Source organism: Leuciscus leuciscus (assembly GCF_965113295.1).
Source record: "Leuciscus leuciscus genome assembly, chromosome: 4".
NCBI lineage: Eukaryota > Metazoa > Chordata > Actinopteri > Cypriniformes > Leuciscidae > Leuciscus > Leuciscus leuciscus.
Window position 1 is genome coordinate 30,597,644 of NC_138728.1, and position 25,898 is coordinate 30,623,541.

The 25,898-nt window shown below is 37.6% G+C and overlaps 2 protein-coding genes across 2 annotated transcripts in view; both read left to right on the plus strand.

Moving 5' to 3' along the window:
* The window catches only part of LOC309497634 (uncharacterized protein), a 141,478-nt gene that overhangs the window by 109,242 nt on the left and 6,338 nt on the right, over window positions 1-25,898 (plus strand). The window lies entirely within an intron of this gene.
* Window positions 3,092-25,594, plus strand: LOC309497624 (uncharacterized protein). Its single transcript, XM_082167900.1, has 10 exons — window positions 3,092-3,148; window positions 3,726-4,022; window positions 10,675-10,785; window positions 10,895-11,036; window positions 11,418-11,607; window positions 12,870-12,941; window positions 14,109-16,182; window positions 16,443-16,523; window positions 22,350-22,391; window positions 22,471-25,594. The coding sequence occupies exons 2-10, from the start codon at window positions 3,770-3,772 to the stop codon at window positions 22,692-22,694; spliced, it is 3,189 nt and encodes a 1,062-aa protein (XP_082024026.1). The 5' UTR covers window positions 3,092-3,148; window positions 3,726-3,769; the 3' UTR covers window positions 22,695-25,594.

A 25,898-nucleotide genomic window follows, 5' to 3' on the forward strand; every position in this document is an offset into this window, starting at 1 on the left:
GCTTCGCTTGAAGGATGAAAAATCAGATAATAGCTGCCTGCGAGCGGTATTTATAGGCCTAGACCACGCCCATTTCGGCGGGACGTGACGCAGCGGGCGCGAAGTGCCCTGATTGGGTCTGGCGTCACGCCAGGCCTCGCTCGATAGGCTGCTGCAGTTGCCGCAGAGCAGCCAATAGGCGCGCGAGCTGCCTCGCCTATGTCTGCATGCTGCCGCAACGCGTTTTGCATTATTACAAAATTAAGGATAATTTTTGGCTTCAATATCTCGCGGAAAAAGGATTTTCCCCTAGCGTAAGATATCTTACGCAGTACGAGAGACCTCTCGTAAGAGAACTAAAGGTTTGACTGCTTTGTGCACCTTTGTTACACATGGAAAATTTGTAAGTTTTGCTGAATTAAAAGAAAATTATGATTTGGAAAAAAATGATTTTTATCGGTATCTACAAATAAGGAATTACTTTGAAAGGGAGTCTAAAAAAATGGATAGTACGGGGCCGAATACACTGGTAGAGTTGATAGTTGACTCCTATACAAAGAATAATCCCAGAATAATCTCTTCTCTCTATCGGGCCATGATGGAGAATAGAAAAAACACATCTAGTTATATTAAGCAGAAATGGGAAAGAGAATTAGGGGAAGAAATCCCAAATGAAGAATGGTATTTTGCTTGCAAGACACAACATACGACTACCTATTCACAGAGATGGAAAGAGTTTGCATGGAAAAATTATGCACCACAATTATGCTGGAGCATATGTGGACATACTGATGTTGACCATTTACATGTATTCTGGAGTTGCCCAAAAATATTACCTTTCTGGAACATGGTTTTGATGGAGATCCAAAGATTTTAGGTTATAAAATATCAAGAAATTTCAATACATTGTATCTGGGAAACACTACACATTCAGTGTTGAAAGGAGATATATATCTTGTTGATACTGTGTGTATATATATATATATATATATATATATATATACATATATACTTTGCGTTGCATTCCATTCCATGTATGAAAAGTGCTATATAAATAAATGTTTATTATATATAAAAGTTAAGCCTGGACAAACGATCTTCTTTTTGATACGTATGGTATGAGGTATGAGGAAAACACTTGAGCTTGCCACAGATTTGTCCCACCGCCTAGAACACAACTGAATGCTTTTTCAAGCGTCTCCATACTTGGAAAAACTGCGGAAAACTAAAATCACTGAGAAACTCTGGTAATAATTACTTTACCCCACCTCTCCATGTTAAATTAATCCCGTCCGAATATGGTTTAGGATTATGAGTGCTGTAGAGTTTGAGCGGCTTTCATTCTTTGCATGCATTGTTTGCTTTTGTCTTTACCTGTAAGGACGGCCCCCTAAAATCTAAATAAAACTACAGTGTTTCACTGCTTTAGTCTGAATTCATGACTGCAGCGCGACAATTCGATTTCTTGATGCTGCTGCAGATTCAGTCTCCTGAACTTCTCCGAAGAGGTTCCTGCAGGTGTAACTGGATATTGAATGTATTTTGTTTTCAAAACTGTAACTTTACCAATATAAAAGTATATAGATTTTTTTTTCTGTACTCCTGTGATGGATTTACCTGTAGAGTTCCAGTGTTTCTAGTAAAGTGGTCATTGCATCTAGAAACTGAACACCATTCACTGTTAATAAGGGTATAGGAGTAACAACTGCTATCATATATTTGCCAATTACAGAAAATGAAAATGTATGACTTGAATTATTTAACTTTTTTTTTATACTGCCCAAAATTTTAATTATAAACAAAATTGCTCATATAAAAGAGCATTAAATCAATAAGATCAAAGACAGACAATACATTCCTAACAGAAGACAGATTTGTTATTTTTCACTATGTATCTGTTATTCCATAGTGTTATTATTTTGGGTAATAAAACCATGTTTGTAAATCAGTTTCCAGTAAATGAGTATCTGTTCCTGAATCTGAAAGCTAGTCACATTTCAGCACAAATTCCATACCACCAATTTTATTAAAGGTAATGAAATTAAAATCAGATGTCATTACCATTAAAATAAATCATTTTAACCAATTTAATTTATGTTTTCACAATCAAAATCAATTGTTTTAAGCCCACCATCAGTGTAATCCTTTACAGTCATGGACCTTTGAAGATATGCACTTTAATCTAGACAGATTTTTATTTTATTTATTGGCCTTATATTCTGTGGAGAAACTGAGATGGAATAGAATCAAATAAAAATAATAAGGATTCAGTTTTAGTTCATAAATTAAATAGTTGATCTCTCTGCAACCACAAATTTAATTAACTACAAATTCTTAATGGGTTTGAAATATTTAAGTTCTTTCCAATCATTTGTAATATGAATACTTAACTTTATTCATGATTGAGAATATCACACATGCTTTGTAGTTGGTATTATAATTGCAATCACTTCACACTTTCTTACTTAGATATAAACCAGAAGCTTTTGAAAAAATCAGTTTGAACTGTTACCGTCAGGACGGCGACACAGATCACTGGCCACAAGAACATCCAGGCACAGGAACAGTTTCTTTCCACAGGCCATTTCCCTTCTGAACACTTAACATGCCCCCCAAGGCATATGCCTGTAAGTGCAATACTCCCACTGTCTAGTGTAATATTCTCTAACTCAGGTGATATTTATATTTATATTATTCATACTACTCAAAATACTGTAAATATGTTCATAATCTGTAACATGCACTAGACTCCCACTGTCTAGTGTAATATTCTCTAACTCAGGTGATATTTATATTTATATTATTCATACTACTCAAAATACTGTAAATATGTTCATAATCTGTAAATGTTTATTCGGACTAAACCCAGCTGTGACCCTACTTTTTTAGTTTTATACTATATATTTTTTATTTTATATATATTTTATTCTTAGAATTTGTATTACTATGTTTCTTGTTGTATTTGTATTTGTATATGTGTATATGTGCACTGGAAGCTTCAGTTCCAAGAAAAATCCCTTGTGGGTGCAAGCACACTTGGCAATAAAGCTCTTTCTGATTCTGATTCTGATTTGTATCTTGTGAACGGGACTTTTATTTTGGTGGGACGACATGATGTCATAAGACTGCGCCGCCCTCCTGCATGCATCTGTGATTCGGCTGAAGAAAGGTCTGTGTTTTTAATCATTTAAAGTGTATAAAACGATACAATCCAATGAAATAATTATTTTTAATGTAACATTATAATGTATCTAATATGAATGAACATAGTTTGTATGCATCCACACATTAATTTAAAAGGTGCGTCTCATTTCGCTCCGTATATTGTGAAGCACTTCATCGTAAACACGCTGTTTGATCACTGAAAAAGTTGCTTTTCGAAACAAACTCAGATTCAATTGAAACAAATGCTTCTCAAAAGGACACATGCAGTACAACAGTGAAAATGCAACAGAACAAAAACACAAATATGTGTAATTACTTATACAAATCAACTGCCAATGTTTTCATGAAAGTGTAGTCTATTAAATATAATCTACAAATCAATATTGAATGTAAACCTTAAATGTCTAAATATTAATTGTCTGTATTCTGTGTTCCTTTATTCATTTGTAATGCTAGTTTTGAGTTGTTTGGCTCTCACTCTGACTGACTCTTACCTGTGCGCTGCACTACTGAACTAGAGGAGCTCAGAGATTTAGTTTGCATTTATTTATTTTTCTGTTAATTATTCTCATCTTAAACAGGACGATATGTCTAAACACTCAAACTCCTGAAGCAGCTGAGATCCATGGAACACATTATTATAAAGATGGAGACTGAAGAATTCAGGATTGAAGAAGTATTGAGTGTGAAACAAGAAGATACTGAGGAACAAATAAAGATGGCGATTATTAAAGAGGAAAGTGTAGAATTCAGGATTGAAGAAGTATTCAGTGTGAAACAAGAAGATACTGAGGAACAAACAAAGATGGCGATTATTAAAGAGGAGAGTGGTGAAATGAAGATGGAAGAAACATTCAGAGTGAAACAAGAAGATACAGGTTGGTTTCATTCTCAAAGTCTTTCTTCAGTCATTCTGTGTCATGCTTCTCTTTATATTTACTTCATGTAACTCATGACAAAATTAATGACATATCACAGATTAACATTTTGAGTCAGAGACAAATGCGCTTTTCATATATCACAACTATACAGTGTTTTCAGCCACATAATCACCGTTTTAGGTTTCAGACATTTAAATACACAAGCACTAGCAAAAAAAATAATTTCAGGGCTCGACATTAAAGGGATACTCCACTTTAAAATGAAAATTCTGTCATCATATACTCACCCTCATGTTGTTTCAATCCTTTATGAATTTCTTTCTTCTGCTGAACAGAAAGGAAGATATTTAGAAGAATGTCAGTAACCAGACAGTTTCTGGTACCATTGACTTCCATAGTAGGAAAAAAATATACTGTGGAAGTAAATGAGACCAGAAACTGTCTGGTTACTGACATTCTTCTAAATATCTTCCTTTCTGTTCAGCAGAAGAAAGAAATTCATAAAGGATTGAAACAACATGAGGGTGAGTATATGATGACAGAATTTTCATTTTAAAGTGGAGTATCCCTTTAAGCCTTTTCATGTGCTTGTCCTTCGGAGTAAATCTGTCATTCACTTGTCAGAGTAAAAGTTGCTTGTCTGGATTTTTTTTTTATTTTTATTTTTTGTGTGTGTTGTAAATATAATTTATTCTGAAACAATATTCTCATCTCATCAGTGTTCAATCAGCTTTGATATTTAAATCTGCATATTGTAAAATCTGCACCTTTATAATATATTCGATCAATAAATTCAATTATTTAGAATAAGACACTATAGGGCTGTTACTTTAGGTAGGACTGATCAAGTTAAATCATTTACACTGAAAAATTACACTAATGTAACCCTAAACTGCCAGTAGGCAGGCGGCTGCCTTAATGAGCGAGTCATTGATTCATTCATTCAAATGATTCGTTCAAATCGCTGAATCATTCAGTAATGAAAATACGGTTGCTGTGAGAAGCATTATTGTTCTTCTGTGATCTTTGTTTGGAACAATTTTCGCTGCTGAAACAGAACAAAAACAGTCAATATTGCATCTAAAATGTAAGTGACTTAATTTGAACTAATTGAACTGTTGTATGAAATCAATTTCAAACGTGATGGTATTCAGAAAAACAGAACTCGTTGTGTGCGGTTGCTTAACTGTTTAATGTTAAAGGTGCCTTGTGTAATGTCTGCCAAAAAATCAATTCATACTCCACATTCCAGACCAGATGGGGGCAGTATACCTCCAGAAAGTGAGTTGGTCTACTCTAGAGTAACAACCGAGAAATGGCATAGTCTCTATGCTCCGCCCCTACCTTCACAACGACCCTAGAGCCATAGCCGAAGCCGAGCCAACTCCTAATAGAGGACGTTTTAACTCCAGAGGAACGTTGGTTGATGTCAAGTGATTTTGAAATATGACATCTTCAAGCTACTTCCCTTCACCTTTACCAGTGAATATGTTCATATTTGTTTTGTTTCATATTACATTTTTATTGTTAGTTTGAATTACATTAATTTGACAGACAGCATTCGCTAATGTTGACCAAGCTAGCGCCAACGTAACCAGAGCTGCCAACTCTCACGCATTCACTGTGAGACACACGCAATTGAGACTTTTCACACGCTCTCATGCCACTCATCAATTTGACACATTGCAGTCTCTGAAACAGAGTGACCTCAAATAAATGCATCAGTCTTAAATTTACAGCTGGTATGGATGTAATGCAAGTTTGATTTTCATTAGCAATACCTCTTCTAGCTAAGTTATCATTAGTCACCAAAAAACATTCGGTCTCATTACACCTTGCAATGTTTTCCGTTACGTTTCGTGCGTCCATTTGGGGTTCATTATCATCGAAGACATTTCAAGCTTCTTAGCTTGTGGTTTTATTTATTTTAAAGCTTAAGCTTGAGTAAGCAAACTGTACTTTTTAAGTAATTTATGTAATAAATAGAACCTTATTGTAAAGTGTTACTGATTAGTTATTTACCGATTCAGACGTCTCCTGAGTTCACTGTTGGAAAAATCTGTTGTTTTAACCATTCATTCAAATTAATCGGTTCAAAGGAGTCATTAGTTTGCGAATTGGACGTGTCATGCGCGTTGTGTGATTGATTATCCCAGCAGTTAGGACATGGACATCCAAGATTTGTGTCAACACAGAAAACATTTCATCACTGGATAGTTTTTTTCGTTTAATTAAAGTGTTGTTTTATGTCAGCTGAATGTGCGGAACGCTTTTCAGAGAAGATAAGGCAACTTATTTAGCACAATTCACACCCAACGGCAATTCAAAAAAAAAAAAACCTCTCCAAATGCTCCTCATGAAACTTTGGTCTTCCGACCTTTTAGCACCGTGTCGATTTATTTTGATTAATATGTGCGAGGGAGAGAGAGCAAGACAGCGCTTAGTTTGGAGACTGAAGTCTTGTTTACACTTTCGCCTGGCTCCGAAGAGAGAGAGTGCGCGTGCGCGACCGGGTCTCTCTCTCTGTTCGTTCTTTCATTTAAACAAGCGCGGCAGTTCATCTACATTACTCACCGATCAAATAAGACTTTGGCGGGACAAAAATTCACTTTGGCGGGCGCTAAAACAAGTTCAATGCAGGAAAATTCATGCGTGAATTTAACTGAGTAGTACATGACCATGCACTCGCACAAGTGCGACCACATAAAATTTGAACTCGCACATTCTCAAAAAATGGTCGCATATGCATATGTCGCACCCTGTTGTGGTGGTGGTAAGGGTCTCTTGCCAAGGGCTTCAGCCATTCTTCCGCTCTTTTCCCTGAACTGAAATGTAGTAGTGACATCAGGTTCAAGAACGCCCACAAGCCGTGCGATTTATTCGTGTATTGCAGTTTGGCTGGTGGTTATGTTGCCCGCACACCGCCTCCCATGGCTGAAACTGGTATTATGACGCATGTCGGGCTGTGGCTAGTAATTTAGCATGCTAATTCAGGTTCATATCTCTGCAGCACTATAACTTGTCATTTTTTTAATGACATCATCGCCCTTATTTCTTCTCATTCTTTTGATGCGTGTAGCTCATTTTTTGGATATTTTTACCTCAATTCTTACACATGGCACCTTTAAAATATAAAAACTTTTAAATATAAAATATATTTTAAAAAATCTGCAGTATGTTGTTAACTGAGTTTCTTTTGTGAGTGCTGAGCTCATTTGTTTAGATTTCTCCTCGAGAGGCTGCGAACCTCAACAGCACAACATTCTTACCATCAGTAATACATTTATTATCCACTATCGATCCTAACTTACAATAAATGTCATAAAATCTGAATTATTGTCTCATTTAGTGATTCCCTAATCATTTTTTTGTTATTGACGTTCTAATCCGGCTACTTGTCCGGTCAGGAAATTAAAATTCTCTTTTACTTGTCCTGGACAAGCGTTAATGTCGAGCCCTGCATTTATAGTTTGTAAAATACACTCTGATGTCTATGGAAGCAGCAATAATAATCCATTCAAATGTAATTTGCTGACGTGTTTTATTTATATCAGACACACATTGTGTAGGTAACTACATATTAAGGTCACTCTATTCTTCTCTCATGTCACCGATTTATTTTGGGAGAAACTGATGAATTTACGTGTTGTAAATCCGACAGATAGGACTCTCTGAACTGCGGCATAAACTAAAATGGCGGCGCCATCAAAACACATTCACTTACACGTAGGGCTGGGACGGTTACCGCAATACCGCGGTCACGTGACGCCTACCGCGGGTCTGAGCTCGTCACCGTGATCACAGCAAAAAAAAAAAAATAATTAAACATTGGCCTTCACATGTGTTCACGTTGTGTCTAATGACATGAATTCATTGATTCTAATGACATGGATTGTGTCTAATAACATTGTGTCTTACATGGATTCAAGGTTTTCTAAACAAAACTTATCAAAAGATGGAGCAAATCCGACCTTTCGCAAGTTGGGGAGCGCAATGTTCCATGACACAATAACATTCCATTCGTAGGTTATTGACTATAACCCCTTATTTACACTCTGTGGCGGGTTACGGCTGCGACGCGGCTACTGGAGCTGATCGCGCCCACTCTAGTCAATGCTTGTGTTTACACCAGCCACGACGCGGCGCGTTTCAGAAGCGTCTCTCCGCGCCGCTTCGCTAAAGATAGGCGCCTAGTCTATTTTCGACGGACGCCGCGTCCAAGTTTTTGTAAATACAAAAAAAAGTTAAAAATTTAAAAACACCCTGCACACCCTGTGCAGACTCCCAATTACATTGCAAATGTCTTATAGCCTATAATTTGAAGACCCAAAAGCAGGACCTCAGCTTTTAATTGCACGTGCTTATTTAACACAATTCTCTCACGTGAAGACCGCGTTTGTCAACCCTCGCGGAGTCCGGCAAGTGCACAGCACCAGAGAGTAATCTTGACGGCACTTGCAAGAAAGTGAGTAGGCATAATCAAATTCACAAATATTACACCATTTAAACATTATTAAAAATACATAGGCTACTGCGTTACTAAAACAATCTTTGTCAAAGAATACACTTATATTCACAGTTTGAACGTTCTTGTTTCCATTTGTTTAATTTCAAGATCCGAGGTGAATTATCCATTGTTGCTTTTACATCTACAAAGCTGGAGGACTAAACGATATTCAAAGTCACATTGCATGCTTTTAACATTAAATAAAGAACATAAACAGTACCTGAGATTATCATTGCCACACTTTGTTGTTACAGCCGCGACGTCGCAGAAAAAAAATCTGGGGGAGGGTGGGGAGGGGGGTTGAGGTTTAAAGCGGTTTACCGCTATACCGCGGTAAGAAAACATCCATACCGTCCCAGCCCTACTTACACGTATTAGTTGATGACATAGTTAGCCGGTTTCTGGCTGAAACCGTCGGGCTGCATGATTTAGGGGATATCATAAATCGGGATGGGCATTCGATTAAATTTTCTTAGTCGATCGTCGGGAGAATTAACGATCGACTATCGATTAATCATTAATATTTTTATATTGAAATTCATTATTTCTTTAACTTTTTATAAATTAAAAATGCAATGAAAATACAAAAATACAGTTTGTTTGTCCTCGATGAGATCTTTATTACAAGAAGATCAACTTGTGGCAGTGAAACTGGACGTTCGGTAGACTTGAAGATTCCTGCGGTGCTCTAAACCAGCGGAACCTGCAGCTGCGAGCCGGCGTTCTTAAACAGAGACCCATGGCCACTTCATCCGTTTTCTGTGATCGGATAGCTATCCGCTCGTGAAAAGACCAAATCTAAATGCCCTCCGAAACGCATTCGAGACGGATTTAAATCCGATCGTTCAAACCACTTCAGGAGGAGATCTGAGACGCATTCCAGACGAAACTGGACAAGAGTAAATGCATCTGGTTGTTGAAACCACATATGTAAATTTGACTTATCCCAAAAATGATAAGAAATAAACGTGTGAGAGCGTGTTATAGGCTATATGTCATGTTATATCCAGATATGACGACGCTACTTCAACACGCATCACCACAGACGAGCATCTATTCATCAAGCCAACGTGCAAACTATCGCAAATCAAAGTGAAAGTCATTCATCAACACACAATCATCTTCATTAAAAGTAAAGAACCGAAATGATCTTACCAGGGCTGTTGCCGCAATATCTTGTTGCGGTCTTTGATTTAGAAATTTTCGCTGATGATCAATAAAATGCAGCTCATATCAGTTGCTTTCGATTCGATGACGTGCAACAATTTAAATATGCATATAGCGCGGGAATTCAAGATCGGATTTATATCCGTTTTGCAAAAACACATTTATGTGACCAGGTGTAAATGGAATCGTTTTGATAAATCAGATAGCTAGCTATCCGATCTGAGAAAACGCATGAAGTTCCCATAGAACTTCTGCACCAGTCTACTGATTTCTGTTGAGAAAGATAAGCATGTTGACATGATCTGGGATCAGACGCGACCGCAACCTGGTGACAGCCAGTCCAGCCGCCGAAAACACCCGCTCTGAGGGGACTGACGTTGCCGGGATGCACAGGTACCTCCGCGCTAAAATTAATTCCATTGCTTCAAGACTCACACTACGCAACGCAACCTGCATTAGTTTAATCGATAACAAATAAACGTGATCGACGAAATTCTTAACGATCAATTATCGATCGTCGATTAATCATGCCCATCCCTAATCATAAATCTAATTGTAATCTTTCTGGTTAATATTGCAATTTAACATTCCCCCAAAAAATGATAAAGAACACGGCATGTTCAGAGCCAGATAAGACCCTGAAGTAGGTGCAGAAGGCTACTCGGACTTGGTCAATCTGCCTTTGTCTCTATGGCATATGGTTGTCAATGTCTAACTGGACGAAAACTCTGAACGTAGTAGTTTTCGGGAATGTCTCTTTCCTCACAAACTGGCGGCTCAGAATGTGGTCGTATCTGTTGATGACTCACAAGCTGTTGACCCAGATCATAGAATCTGTTGTTGTCTCTCCAATTTTGTATTTTTTGATATAGACTTCACTACAGTCTGACAATAATGTACTGTATATATATATATATATATATATATATATATATATATGTGTAAATAAACATACTCATTGTTTTATGTTTTCAGTCTACATGGTAAGAAAGAAGAGAATAACACCTGAGCAGGATGCAAAAGAACACATATTGTCAGGCAAAGACAAAGCCTTCATTGAGGGACGACAAATCAACACATTTAAAGGTACGTTTATGTTCAGACTGCAGGCCAATCAGATACCCCCTCCATAAGTTGGGTAGTTGTGTAACAAATAGGTGCACTTGGGTTCATGTTTTATTTTTTGCCCTTTTAGGGAGAGGTGTGTTTGCACTTGAGCACATTGAAGCATCCACCTTTGTTGTTGAATACCGTGGGATTCTCTCTCAAAGTAAACATGTTGAAGATGCTCAAGGCAACTACTTGTTTGACTTCACATGGAATGGAACGCGTTATTGGTAAGCTGGCTGTTTTTTGGTTTATTTATTTTTGGTTCATATTCAGAGCAAAGTGTGTGTTGCATGTCATTCTAATAAAAACTAAAATAATTAAGATTATTATTACGATAGCAGCTTTGCTAGGGTTCTTATAACATTAGGAACTTATAAGTTAGTGATAATCAATAACATGGTTATTGTTCAACTTGGTGATTCAGGGTATAATAATTTTTTTACCTTAAGTGGATCATCTCACCTATTAAATTATTAGAAAGGGAAGTTAACTGTCACAATGTATCTTTTGAATATAGGTTAAAACCCCAGAAATATATAATGTTCAGTTAGAACCTTATGTTTCAGTTAGGAATGTTTTAATTTTCTACTGCATTATTTTTCTCACAGCATAGATGCAACAAAAGAGGACGCTTCACTTGGACGACTGGTGAATGATCACAGAAATTCAAATTGCAAAGTCAAGACAATAATTGTTGATGGAAGGCCACACCTGTGCCTATTTAGTATAAGAGATATCTTTCCAGATGAGGAGGTCACATACAACTATGGGGATTCCTCTTGTCCCTGGCATTTAAGCGTGAGTCTCTTAAAGGGGTCATATTATGTCCTTTCACAAAGTCTTGATTTTGTTTTTTGGGTGTACTAGAATATGTTTTCATGCTTGCTTGTTCAAAAAACGCATTCTTTTTCACATATTTTACATTATTACAGCTCCTCTCTCCCCAGTAGAGATGCGCGGATGGGCTATTATTTCAACCGCATCACAAAACTCATCATCCGTCCGCCATCCATTCGCACCAATGTTTTTTGACCAATTTTCAAAGCCGCACCCGCCCTCCATCTGCTGATTGTTTTAAGGTCTATGGGCGATGCAAGGCGCTGCTGACGCGAGCCGCGAGGCTAGAAAGCTCTTGCCTGTTCTAGAAGGGATACTGATCTAATGCAGCAAAGATATTTAAAGGCTAAAGTCCCTACTAGTATAGCCTATTGGCCATGTTGTATCCCCAGAATATCAGCAGTGAACTCCGTCTCCGATCGGCGCACAGGGACAAAATATAAATAAATAGCCTAAATAAAACGCAGGTAATATGTAGGTAGCAATATTTAACAATGTATGTTTTTTTATTTTTTTATTTCAACCGCCACCTGCCCGAATTTAATTTAAAATATTATTTTTTGTCACGTCATCCGCCCAACCACGGAGTCCGCGGCTGTAACCGCCAACCGCGCATCTCTACTCCCCAGTCTGGCTTAAAACCTCCTTCCGAAATACGAAATGTGCTGTGATTGGTTAGCTGGCCTAGTGTGTTGTAATTGGCAGCGTTTAGCGAGTGTTTGGAAAATGTTTCGCCCCTCCAAAACTGTGAGTTCTTCTCTAGTGTAAATATTGAGAATGCAGTAAATTTCAAAACCAATTTGAGCCCCATTCCGACCCTAACAATGTTAACGAACAAGAGGATCGTTTATAACAGATTTCACGCTCAGACTTTGCAAGCACAGATATCACAGGACATTTCAGAGTGGTATGTTTTTTGTAATTTTCGTATACATTATAGTTAGGATGTTATCCACCATTTAAACGTAACATTTGTGGGAAAACTAAGGTAATACGAACAGTAATCGATCACAAAACCAAGGTTAATTTTCCTAAGGAGCTTTTTATCACTGAAAATTCAACTATGTTGCCCTGTGTTCTGCATTTCATGTATTTGTTCAGTTTGTTTATATGATACATATTATTGAAACATAAAAGTGACAGTAGATATTTAGACTTTGGTTGATACTAGAATTAGATGTGGTGGCCATCTGGCAAACATATGTTCTTTCTCACAATTACAGGAATTGTGTGACGAGACATCAGTGGCTGTGACTGAACACAGTGTGATTCCTTCCTCATCAGTTAAAGATAAAGTAAGTGAGCGTATGCTCCTTAATTGTTTACTTCTCTTTGACACTGGCAGTGTTAAGTGTAGGATGGTTGGGCATCATACTAGGCTTTTCTTTACATGGACTATAAGATTTAGATTTTGTCTTAAAGACGTTGCGACGTCTCAACTTTGAGTAAAATATACCTCGCTCTGTTCATTCATTTTCATTACTTGTGACGCTGGTATTCTTTTACATCACCATGTACATATTTTAGGGCTGTCAAAATGGCTGAAAAGCTAAATTCAAATTTCTTTCTTAAATATTTGCAAAATTCAAATTATATTAGAATTCTAAAGGCAAAATTTTTTAATATTTAGTTCACCCAAAAATGAAAATTATGTCATTAATGACTCACCCTCATGTCGTTCCAAGCCCGTAAGACCTCCGTTCATCTTCGGAAAACAGTTTAAGATATTTTAGATTTAGTCCGAGTGCTTTCTGTCCCTCCATTGAAAATGTATGTACGGTATACTGTCCATGTCCAGAAAGGTAATAAAGAAATCATCAAAGTAGTCCATGTGACATCAGTGGGTTAGTTCGAATTTTTTGAAGCATCGAAAATACATTTTGGTCCAAAAATAACAAAAACTACGACTTTATTCAGCATTGTATTCTCTTCCGGTTCTGTTGTCAATCCACATTCACGACTCCGCAGGGACGCTGCTGACATAAGACGCTGTTTTTCAGACTGTAAACGAAGCTCGGGCGCACCAGATAACACGTTTAGCAGCGTCACTGCGGACCCTGACGCGAAGCAGAGGGATCTTGAATCAACCTGAAGGGGTTGTATTCGCTAAACAACTGTCTCGCTCTACATTATCCCGCTTATTACATGGCTACCTACCAAATAAATCAACAATTTGACACAAAATATTGATTTAAAAAGGAGTTTATTGATTTAAAAACGATTATATTGTTTCCGCTAAAGAAAATAGTCCGTTCCGTCTCTATGGTTAGAATCCTGCGTCCATAGCAACGCTCTGTTTTTCATGGCAACGGTGTGTTATACTTAGCAGCGGTCTATTATCAAGAAATAACAGACCGCATTCTACATTAGAATTCAACTAAGCCATGTAATAAACAGGGTATATTATTTTGTGTGTTTGTTATTATTTTGATATTAGTTTTGTCTTTTCTTTCTTTTTTTAGCCAGATGTTGAATTTTCCAGTTTTGAAGAATCTAGCTCTGATGAAGAGGATTCTTCTTATGCTGATAAAAACACTGAAGAATCCTCCTCTGATGACTTCATCCCGGACTCTAGACAAAATAACGATAGTGCTGATAGTCTATCTGTCAATACATGGAATCCACCATATTATAAGTCCACACCAGCTGTTTTAGAGTCTTCTATGAGGGCAAAGAGTGTGCCACCACAACCCATTCACTGTTCTTCCACCGAGCAAGAAATGGCTAGTGACCGATCCAGTTCTACTCAGGACCTCATATGTGAGGATCATGATACTACCACAAACAATATTGACATTCAGAGTTTTAAGAGAACAACGGCAGTGTCGTCTTATGAACGGTCAGAGACTGGCAATGTGCCAGAAAACACTTTTTCCACCCACAAAAACTACTGTTATGTCTGCAAGAAACCTCAGTCTAAAATTGCCCGTCACTTTAAAAAGCATGAAGACAGTGAGACAGAAATTGCTGCCGCATTCTTGCTCCCTAAACACTCTCAGGACAGAAAGAGGTTACTTGAGAAATTACGAAACCGAGGCAACTATGAACACAATCAAGAGGTAATGGGAAGTAAAAGTGGACCACTGAAAGTTAGAAGGCGGCCAGGAAGATCAGAGACTGAATTGAGTGCCAAAACATATGTGCACTGTGTATACTGTAAAGGCCTGTTTGTTCGCAAGGAGCTGTGGCGCCATACACACAGATGTCCTTCAAACACGTCTGAAGCAACTAATAAAGCCAAAGTCTTAGTTTTGGCTGATATCGCAGAGTCAACATTCTCCCACGCAATATCTCCAGAGGTGTGGAAGATTTTGGGAAATATGAAGAATGATGACATTTCATCTGTAGTTCGAAATGATTTCCTCATACTGCAGTTCAGTCAGTGTCTTTACAACAAGCTTGGAAGTGATCCAACCAAATCCGAATACATCAAACAGAAGGTTCGGGAAACGGGCAAACTCTTACTAAGCTTGAGAACAAAATACTCCATATTTAATTTCGAAGATGCTGTGAAACCAAACAATTTTTGCAAAGTCGTTGAGGCTGTGAAAGATGTCGCTGGTTACGATGAAAATAGCCAATCGTATAAGACACCAAGCCTTGCGCTGAAGTTAGGACGTTCACTGAAGAAGATCGGTGACATCATTCTCTGCAGGGCCATCGCAGCAGAGGATAATGGTATGACAAAAGCAGCAGAGCGATTCAAACGACTGTGCTCAAGTGCATGGGCAGAACATGTCTCCCATGCTGCTCTTGATACTTCGAGCAAATCAAAGTTCAACAAACCATCGACTATACCGTTCACACATGATGTGCAGCTTCTCCACCAGCACCTGGAGACAAAATCAGCTGATGCTTTTGAAAGCCTAAAAAATCATGAGTCTTCACAAACATATGCAGAACTTGCCAAAGTGACACTTGCACAAGTAATAATCTTTAATAGATGTTGTGCAGGAGAGGTTTCAAAAATGTCTCTTGAGTGTTTCAGGAAAAGAGACCAGACTGAGCTCCATGATGATAAAGCAGTCGGTCTCTCTCCTTTTGAGCAAAAAATGTCCAAGAATTTCAGCAGAGTGGAAATAATGGGCAAGAACGAGAGAAAAGTTGTAATTTTGTTAAACTCTGAACTTGTCAAAGCAATAAAACTTCTTGTGGACAAGAGAGATGCATGTGAAGTAGACCAGGACAACCCCTTCCTATTTGGAAGACCAAAGTGCTCACCCACCAGCTTCTTCAGAGGACAGGACTGCATCAGGCTTTTTGCAAGTCAGTGTGGTGCACAGCACCCAGAATATCTCCGGTCTACACAGCTCCGTGAGCAGGTGGCAACCGTGTCCCAGATTCTTAATCTTAAGGATAATGAGCTTGATCAACTAGCCAACTTTTTGGGCCTTGACATTCGGGTCCATAGAGACTATTATCGGTTGCCAAATGCAACAGTAGATATTGCAAAAATGTCAAAGCTTCTCTTGGCAATGGAGAAAGGAACTCTTGCAAATTTCCAAGGAAAGTCTCTTGATGAAATTGAGATAGAAGGTATGTGCATGATTTTATATAATAATAATAATAATAATAATGTTACAGTAAAGTAACATGAAAATTCTAAATTACTTGTAGAGAAAAACTTTAGAGCTAATTTGTAGTTTTTAAAATGTTACTCAGAAAAATGTTTTTTAGGTGAATTACATTTTTATTTTTTATTTTTTTAGAGTAGGCTACCTCTTATTTCTTTAGATAATGGAAGTTTAGGAATTATATATGTGTACTAATGCATGTGTCGGGGTATTTTTCTATAGATGAAATTGATCTGGACTTAGGTGAGGAAGAAATTAGCGATGAAGATGACGAAGAGTCCGAGACTGTCCCTGGAGTAAGAGGTATGTAATGCAGGGTTTTTCCTGGCTCAAAACAAAGAGGAGGTGGTAAAATCCTGATAATGTATTTTAATAATAAGCTAATTAAATTTGTGTTTTTCGTAGACCATCATATAGCCTACTGTGTTTCCCACAGTATTTTTGTGAGTGGAACTCGGTACCTCTAGGGGGCTCCGGTGGAAGACATTTTTTTACATTTTGAAGATAAATTCACTAATCTGGTGCACTCTGAGACCCGAATCCACTGTTAAAAATAAATATTCCACCCGCCAACTGCCCAAACCTATGATATTCTTTGATTTAGATATCTGCATTTTATCATCACATTACAATTATTCAAATTCTCAGTGTTAAGCATGATAATATGGTAAAATATCATACTGAAGTAGGCTGTTTTAAAATGAACATTTATTTAAAATAAAAGCTCTTCTTTTGGCAAATTTAATTTCCTTAATAGCCTAAACAGAGGCTTTACTCCCTTCAAACTTAAATTGTCAATGTTTCATTACATCACTTTTGGAAAACACTCTTATCAGAATAAATTTTTTTTTTTACCTTTATAAAGGGCATTTTTCCCCTAATTTTATTATGTATGCTCCATCTTTCATTTCAAATTCTTAAATTTGATCACATTCAATTAGAATAGTCTAATAAGACACTGGGCTGTTACCAATCAAATTAACAGGGTTCTCAAGTTTTATCAAAAGCTTGGAGTGAGATCACATGCGGTTAGGGGAGGAGCCCTAATGGAGCCCCGCCCCCATATGTCCCCGCCCCCCAATTTTACCCATTGTTCATAATTAACCAGCACAAATTGAAATTATAACAATTGGTAAATCTGATAAATGACAGAGCAATTCATCACATCAAATATACTATTTAATGTTATATTTCAAATTACAAATATACAAAAATATAACAAATTGCCCCCCATGAGAAAATGTTGTGCATTTTAATGTTAAATCCATCAATCTGGTGCACTTTGAGAGTTCAAAATTAAAAGCTCCAAACTATATTCAGTGTGCAAATTAAACAAAGAAAAATTTAAACCTCTTTTAGTTACAGTGTCTATTTACATTACACCTACTACATAATAATAGTTATAATATTAATCCTATGACAGTAATAGCCATATTTAGTAAAAACAAATGCACTAAAAAATAAAGGAAACTTTCATAATTAGATTTGTACCTATTTCTATACTTGAAAGAGATAAGCACATGATCTTTTATTTTGACGCAAACTGCATCAAGCTTTTATTTTGGCGGAAAACATGGTTTACAAACGCCTCTCATTAAATTTCTAGTGAATTGCGGTAATCGTCAAATATGCAGATATGGAAATAATCTGTAACTGGGTTATGGGTTCCTACACTCATGACATGGCCTAAGTGTTTTGAAAGTAGTTATGCTTACCGCGGATTACTCATCTCTCTCCTGATCCTCCTCACTATCATCATCATCACAGGAGCTGATGAAGGGCAGAAAACATACTGTATATTTTGACACAGTTTACAGTGTCTGCTTTAAGGGCCAGTTTCTATTGTTTCACGCTATTTCTCTGCACATTCCTTGCGTTTCTTCTCCATCTCGCTGAATATTTTGACAGATGCACACTGACACTGCTGCACGCTCACTCACTCGTTTAAAGTTGTGATTGGGCCAGCCCAGTGTCAATCAAGAAAAGAACCAATGGGCCGCTGATCTACATGTTTCATGGGCTGGTCTGTCAGAAAAAAAAAAACTACTTTTTTTGACCAATGCATTACACCAGCACAAACCCAGTGCGTTCGCGCGATGTTGTTGGTTACCTAGTAACGAACGTACGGTGCGTGTGCGTGCACACTTTGTGTGCGTGCGCCTCGTACACAACGTTATAAAGCTTGCAGGACAACTTGGTTGGCATTGCCTTTTCAGCGTGAGAAATACATGGTGTGGCGTGTAGGGATGGGTACCGAAACCCGGTATTAAACGGGCCCCGGTGCTCAATTTTGAAAGACCGCTGGATCGTTAAGCTCGGACGTTATCGGTTCTGCTGTCGGTACTAGAGAAATTATTAAAGTACACGTGCTATCTATTATTGCTATTAAGAAATTATTATCTTGCGAATTTAATCTCGCCAGCCACTTCTATATATAATAATATTGAACCATTTGTCTGTGATGCATTTTTGCTAAAGAGAGAGAGAGAGAGAGAGAGAGAGAGTGTGTGTGTGTGTGTGTGTGTGTGTGTGAGAGAGAGAGAGAGAGAGAGCGATCTTTCACGCAAAGCCACGGCGCGCGCAACACAACAGCCCTGCTTAATGAGTGACGATGAGGACAGAACATTCAAAAGGTTACACTTTAGATCTTTGATATTAAACTAATTTTATTTTAGATTTAGATGTTGGCTTCCAATGATTATAAAAAAGAAGATATTTGAGGTGTAACCATTAAAAACTAAAGCCACATTCTCTCCAGCGCAACTTCCTTCCCTTCACAGAGCGATGCGCTGTCATTTCTCCCTAAAACCCAAAAGTAACGTCAGAATCTGCACGATCGGTGATTGTTGTAAAATGTAGTCTATACTGTTGCTAAACTGCGGGACGCGTTTGATAATAAAAGGCTATTAAAAGTACCAAAATTGACGCAAAAGACGCTGTTCCAAAATGCGGCGCACGCTCTGAAACACACCGCAACGAGACAAGCAACGTATATTTTGGGCTTCGTGTGCGCATCTAAACGATCAAATACACAAATATGTCAAAATGGCCGTCTTGGAGATTCACTTAAACAGTTTATTCACTTAAATACAGTTTATGTCTTAAATCGGCGTAAATAGTTGGGAGAAAATATGAGGCTTAATAATGATTAGATCTGCATTTGGTCTTAAAGAGGCAGCAGTCTAATAATCCTGCTGACGATTGCTCCATTAATGTGAATCAAATAACAAAAGGCAAAGAGAAAATCAGTCACAGCTCTTGAATTATATAAGCTTTAATCTATCTATGATAAACTATGCAGTGTTATTTTACATCTGACTTTATTAGATGTCTTTTTAACCCATATTACTCCTGAACAGTAATGTCAGTAGACATTACTGAAATTAAAGCACTGGGTATATCATTTGTATATTTGTTTTATATACTTTTTTGTTTGACCATGTGTTTGTACTTTGTTTTTGGCGTCCTGTCTGTCTATATAAAACACAAAAGCCTGCACCCTTCTGCATAACATACATGTTTTATTTGTTTTGTTAAAGCATTGCTTTTTCTTTTGCTATAGATATTTATTTTACATTTCAAAATATAAAGCAATATTAATTATGTTCTAAATAATTTTTTCCCCTTTTTTTAATATAACAAAAAGAACCGATAAGAGTACCGTTAAAGTACCGGATCGATAAGGAGTATCGGTAAGAGTAGTAATACCGTTAAAACCTTAACGATACCCATCCCTAGTGGCGTGTGAGCGTGTGAACTGGTTGAATTGCGTGTGTCTCACGGCCAATGCGTGAGACTTGAGAACCCTGAATTAAATAATTTATATTGAAAAATTACAACTGTATTAAATTAGATTATGAGGGTGTTTTAAATATTTTTTGAATATACAAATAAGGAATGTTGAAAAGAATGATACTTTGAAACTAAACCGCCAGTAGATGGTGGCAGACGACCACCTTAATGAGCGAGTCATTGAGTCATTCATTCAAACGATTCATTCAAACGGCTGATTTATTCAGAACGAGGCAGTTTATGAATGGGTCATTGAATCCTTGACTCAACCGATTCGTTCAAAGCGCTGAATCATTCAGTAGTGAAACATGGCTGAGTGTTGCTGTGAGATGCGCTATGATTCTGCTGTGATCTTTGTTGGGAACTATTTTCGCTGCTGAAACAGAACAAAAACAAGTCATTGCGTCTAAAATGTAAGTGACTTAATTTTAACTATTTGTTTATTGAACTGTTATGAAATCAGTGTCTCGGTTTCAGTCATGATGGTATTCAGGAAAACAGCACTCTGGTCGTGTGATGATTCTTAAATGGATACTTCAGGATTTAGCATTAAGCTTTGTATTAGTAGTGCTTTCTACCCTCATATCCCCCTGAGATGAGAGATTTATGTATTTTTTTTGTCTGGAAAAAATCCTCCAATGACGAAAAAATCGTAATTTTGTGTCATCGGAGGATTTTTTTGGCCAGAGGCTAAAGACTACAGCCAGTAGGAGGAGCTGTCCCGCATGTTTTCAACCCGCCCATAGAGGGTGGGATCTCACTCACAGAATGTACACATAGTGTCAGCCATCTTTTTTTGGAACCTAAGCTAGCAGGCTCTTGTTCTGTGGAGAAAGCTGAATAGTAGGAGAAAGCTGAGTAGTAGGGGTTACCATCCTCTTTTTCCCAGACATGTCCGGCCGTCGAGATCGTCCAAAATGTCCGGGATTCGGCTTTTGCTTTCTGCGGTCGCCATTCATTGTTTACATGCACACCTTTGTTTCAATCTAACTGAATTCATTCCGATTGGTGAATCTGAATGTAGTGTTTACATGAACGCTAAACAAGTGATCGGTTGATGTGCGTTTTAACATTGCTAAGAAAATTCCCGCTCCTCCGTGAGAGATGCGAGACCAGTATCCCCCTCAATAATCACGCCACCGGCCTCGCGCCATTCTCCCGCGCCCCTCAGCCTCGTCCTGCTCGCCACAGTAAACATGATGAATGGCGACTGTAGAACGCAAAAGCCGAATCCCGGACATTTTAGGTGATCTCGAAATCCCGGGCAGACTCGTCACGGAGACTCACTAGTAGCCTAGCCTGCGCTCTCTTACTGGTAGGCGTGGCTTGGGAGTGGCCTCCTAGGGCAGCGAAGCAAGTGCATTCTGGGAGTTGTTGTCTTTCATCCACATAAGCCAAAAGTACATTTTCTGACTTTTCTCAGTCTAGAAAGCTCCAAATTCAAAAATAATTTCACATTTCTTCTACATAAATGACCTACTTTAAATACACATTCATCTTTCCAGAGGTGAAGAATCCCTTTAACTGTATAATATGTTATAAATAACTGCGCGAGCCTCAACAGCGCAACTTTGTTACCGTCAGTAGTCCTACATTAGGTAGGCATATATTATTATCAACTATAGGCTGCTATCAAACGCCACTTACATTAAATGAAATAAAATCAGAATCATCCTCGTGTTTTCGGTGATTACCTAGTTATGATTTTATTTTTTATTTTTTGTATAAAAAATTGTTTTAATCAGGGCATTTGTCCGGTTGGGCAAGTTCCTTGAACTAGTAGGGTGTACTCACTTTTGTTGCCAGGTATTTTGACAATAATGGCTGTATGTTGAGTTATTTACAGAGGACAGTAAATCTGTACTGCTATACATTGCACATTGACTACTCTAAAATATATCCAAGTTTCATTAATATAGTATTGTCCCTTGAGAAAGATATACTAAAATGGTTGCTGAAATGGGAGGGGTGTATTCACTTTTGTGAGATACTGTGTGTGTGTGTGTGTGTGTGTGTGTGTGTGTGTGTGTGTGTGTGTGTGTGTGTGTGTGTGTGTGTGTGTGTGTGTGTGTGTGTGTGTGTGTGTGTGTGTGTGTGTGTGTGTGTGTGTGTGTGTGTGTGTGTGTGTGTGTGTGTGTGTGTGTGTGTGTAATACACACACACACACACACACACATATACTTCCACAGTAATTCAGTGTAAATGTGGTCCTTGTCATGTTACTGTGGACCAGAAACTAGTTTTCCCGTGTGCTATCAGCTGATATTTGAGGTGTTCTGAAACCATTTGCATTGTAGGGCTGGAATACATTTTAATTGTTGCTTTTTTCCCCCTCAGGAAAAATAAAGAAAAATCAGGATGAAACTGATAACCGCAGAGGTATTTAAACATTTCGGTATTTAAAAGTTATTCAAAGTACATAAAGGTATGTATATATTTATGTCTGTTTGTTTTGCAGAGACCAAATTGAGGAAAATTGTGAGAAGGCAATGGAGCCCAAATGAAGTGAATGCTGTCATGAAACATTTCAAAGTCCATATTTCAAAGGGACACCTCGCAACAACGGCAGAGTGTGCGCGGTGCAAGACTGCAGAGGGCACTGTCCTGAGAGAAAGAACGGTCCAGAATATAAGGGATTTCGTGAGGAACCGAGGTTTGAGGTTGAAAAATAAATGTTCTTAGAGATATCAGTGATGCCTTTTAATGTCTGTGGCTTTTGTTCTGTAAAGTTCTCTAAAGTCTTAAGCAGAAGAGGCTGACTCAGGACTATACTTGGTGTCGATGACATCTTATTATTTGCTTTTGTTAAAACATTGTTTTTATAGAAATGTACAAATAAATGCATTTTTATTGGAAGGCAACATAATTTGGTTTTATTTCCACTGGTACTGTGATGCTGAGGTAATTTTGAGGCCCATTCCCTGATGCACTTTAGTCTCATAAAGGTCCTTTTTTTATATCAGTTTTTTATAAAAAAAAATTTTTATTATTGCCCTTTCAGTTTAATTTTGGTTTTATTGGTTGTCTGGTTTTATTACTTTATCTTATTGGCCTTTATCCTGGTTGGAGAAAATTCAGTCATCAAAGATCAGCATGTTGTACACGTCAGACAAGACTAGTTAATTTAACTTGCATTTTGCACCCAATGGCTGATATAGCAACACACACACCTAAGGAAATAGTGCAACAATGTGCTTTTGCAGGTTTAGTAACCACCCATACGTGTGTGTGTGTGTGTGTGTGTGTGTGTGTGTGTGTGTGTTTACATGTTTTTCTATCTCGGTGGGGACTTAAACCTGAATATAATAGAATTTATAGTTTGTACAGTACAAAAACCATTACGCCTATGGAGAGTGTGTGACAAATTATTACGTTACTCGTAACTTGTTCAAGTAAAAAAAAAAGTAAAACTTTATTAGAACATCTGGAATTGTTTTCTGAACTGTGTCTGTAAATGCAGTTCCACTTATCAATGATTACATTGTGAATGACCTAAAGACGAACACACAACAGTGTCATTAATATTTCTGATTTAAAAAAAGCATAATGAAAAGTAAAAGTAGCAATTTAAAAGATGTAGGTATTACTTGATGTTTGAATGGAGGCTCTGCATCAGATGATGGGGACTAAGTTGGAGTGTAATTTTTCTTTTCTTTGCCACTCTTTTTTTTCAGCATTTGGCAAACATGGCTGTTTTTTCTTCTTCTTCCCCCCTCTAGCCTGAACATCCTCCTCCTGAGGTTTTCTTTGCTCTCTAAAGGGACAAAAATACTTATGTAGGCAATACATATATTTTATATCATGACTGAGACTTGTTTGCTGTACTTTTTTACCATCAATGTCTATAATTGTGGCTGGTGAACTTCCATCTTCATAGGCCACATCCACAACATGTATGTCAGTATGTCCATTTTAGGGACGATGTCATAGGTGGGAGGGTCCTCCCTCCATTCGCCCAGAACCCATGTTTTGTTCATTTTTTAAGATAAAAATAAATAAATAATAGAATGTACAATTGTATGTCAACAAATACATTTATACACTAATTAAATATATATATATACCAAAGGTCTACAAAACTCCATGGTCTCATCTTTCACATCTGTTAAAAAACAATGTTTTTTGATAACGCATAAAGCTTTCTTAAAATAAGTTTTGACATAGGTGATGTATGGTATTTGCACTAGTTACATTACATTATAATGTATCATCTATATTGAAAAGAAAAAAAAGATTTTCATGTTTAAGTGTTACAAACACACAGCAATTTAGTAATTTAGAGCACTATAACATCTCAAGATATATATCCTTTAGTTCTATTCCAATAGTTATTCCAATATATATATATATATATATATATACAATATTTCCTGCACATATTGTCAATGTGTCCTGCAGGATTTCATCATTCCTACAGGATACCTGCAAACATCCTGTAGGTTATTTTTGTAAGGGCACACACCCTAAACAGTTGGGGAAGTGCCACACTCTCCAAAATTCCTGCCTGATATCAAGCCACTCATTGCCTTTTGGTTGGGAGACAAAAATCGCCTTTCAAAGCAGTCCAGATGTCTTGGCAGACCTCCCTCACAATCACTGATTCTGTGCTCGATCCCAATTCATAACTGGAGGCAACACATTTTTGGCTACTACCAGACGCAAGTGTGCAGAGTGTGACAGCCAGTCTCTCTCGCAAACTTCTGTGGGTTCTTTTACATTGAAAATAGGGTTTGATGTGAAGCAACAAGTCGTCGAACCGCAGAGCAGACATTCTGAAGTGCATTTGTCAGACTAATGCATGCATTGGACGAGGAAGAGTAGTGTATTCGCCTCCATCTGGTGAAATTTAATGGATAGACATTCCATCATCTTCCCCTTCGTCTTTTAGACCGCAATAACAAACAACTCTTCTTTAAGCATTCAGCAACTCCACACGAAACACCATGTTCTCGGTGTTGTTCCGGCAAACTACTTCTTCACCGCTGCTTCCGAGGGTTTTAAGAACAGTAATCATTATCACAAGGGGAGATTGACTTTATTGTTTCCTTTTACTCACTCAAATATAATACAAAAAATGACAACATACACAACAGCATGTTCTGTTGTGAAAAACATGCTGTTAGATAAAGTTCTGGCTCGCCACTGATGTCCATAGCTGTGTTTTATAATATCCTTGACCTGGCCGCGATAAATGCTTCCATACTGTTCAAGAAATGCACAAATGAGAGAATGTTACAGAGGAACTTCATAATGCCAGTCGCACATGAACTTCTCTCCGGCCACATGAGAGCAAAAGCCACACCGCTGATGGTACGAGAGTCAAGACCCAGGCAGGAGAGGAGAAGGCAGTGCCAACTGCGGAGAAACGGCAAGAAAAACAAAACAAAAGACACTTGTGACAAATGTGGGAGCTGCACATGGAAGGTAGACATCACCTGTGTTGACTGAGAGTAATCGATCCACAAGCTTCAGTGAATGATGTGCAGTGTTTGCCCCCACAACAACCAGATGCCTTGTTCCCGTGAGCCCACTTAGAGGAGAATGCTTTCATTATAATTTTACAGCATGATATTTTTGCTCTCTATAAAACATAGTGCTTTCTAAATCAGTTCGTTTTCCCGCAGTTTAGCGGATTTTCTTTATTTATTCTATATTTTAACTGTTTTGGCCATTTTGTTTTAGGCCTAGACTATGTGCTTCATATATGTACATAAAAGTTTTTACTATGCATTGAAATTCACATTTGAGATATTATTAGTTTTTAAGATTTCTTTTTTAATTTTACAATGAAATTAACAGAATATTTATCTAATTTGAATTTGTATCTGTAATTAGCTGTTCTGTGGTTGTTGATGAACTAATATATTTTCACATTCATTAGAATTT

What these genes read in the sequence shown, in the direction of transcription:
- LOC309497624 (XM_082167900.1), top strand. Translation starts at nt 3,770, where the DNA reads ATGGAACACATTATTATAAAGATGGAGACTGAAGAATTCAGGATTGAA. An exon ending in AGTGAAACAAGAAGATACAG is followed by an intron (nt 4,023 to 10,674) that starts GTTGGTTTCATT and finishes TTATGTTTTCAG; the next exon opens with TCTACATGGTAAGAAAGAAG. An exon ending in GACTGTCCCTGGAGTAAGAG is followed by an intron (nt 16,524 to 22,349) that starts GTATGTAATGCA and finishes TTTCCCCCTCAG; the next exon opens with GAAAAATAAAGAAAAATCAG.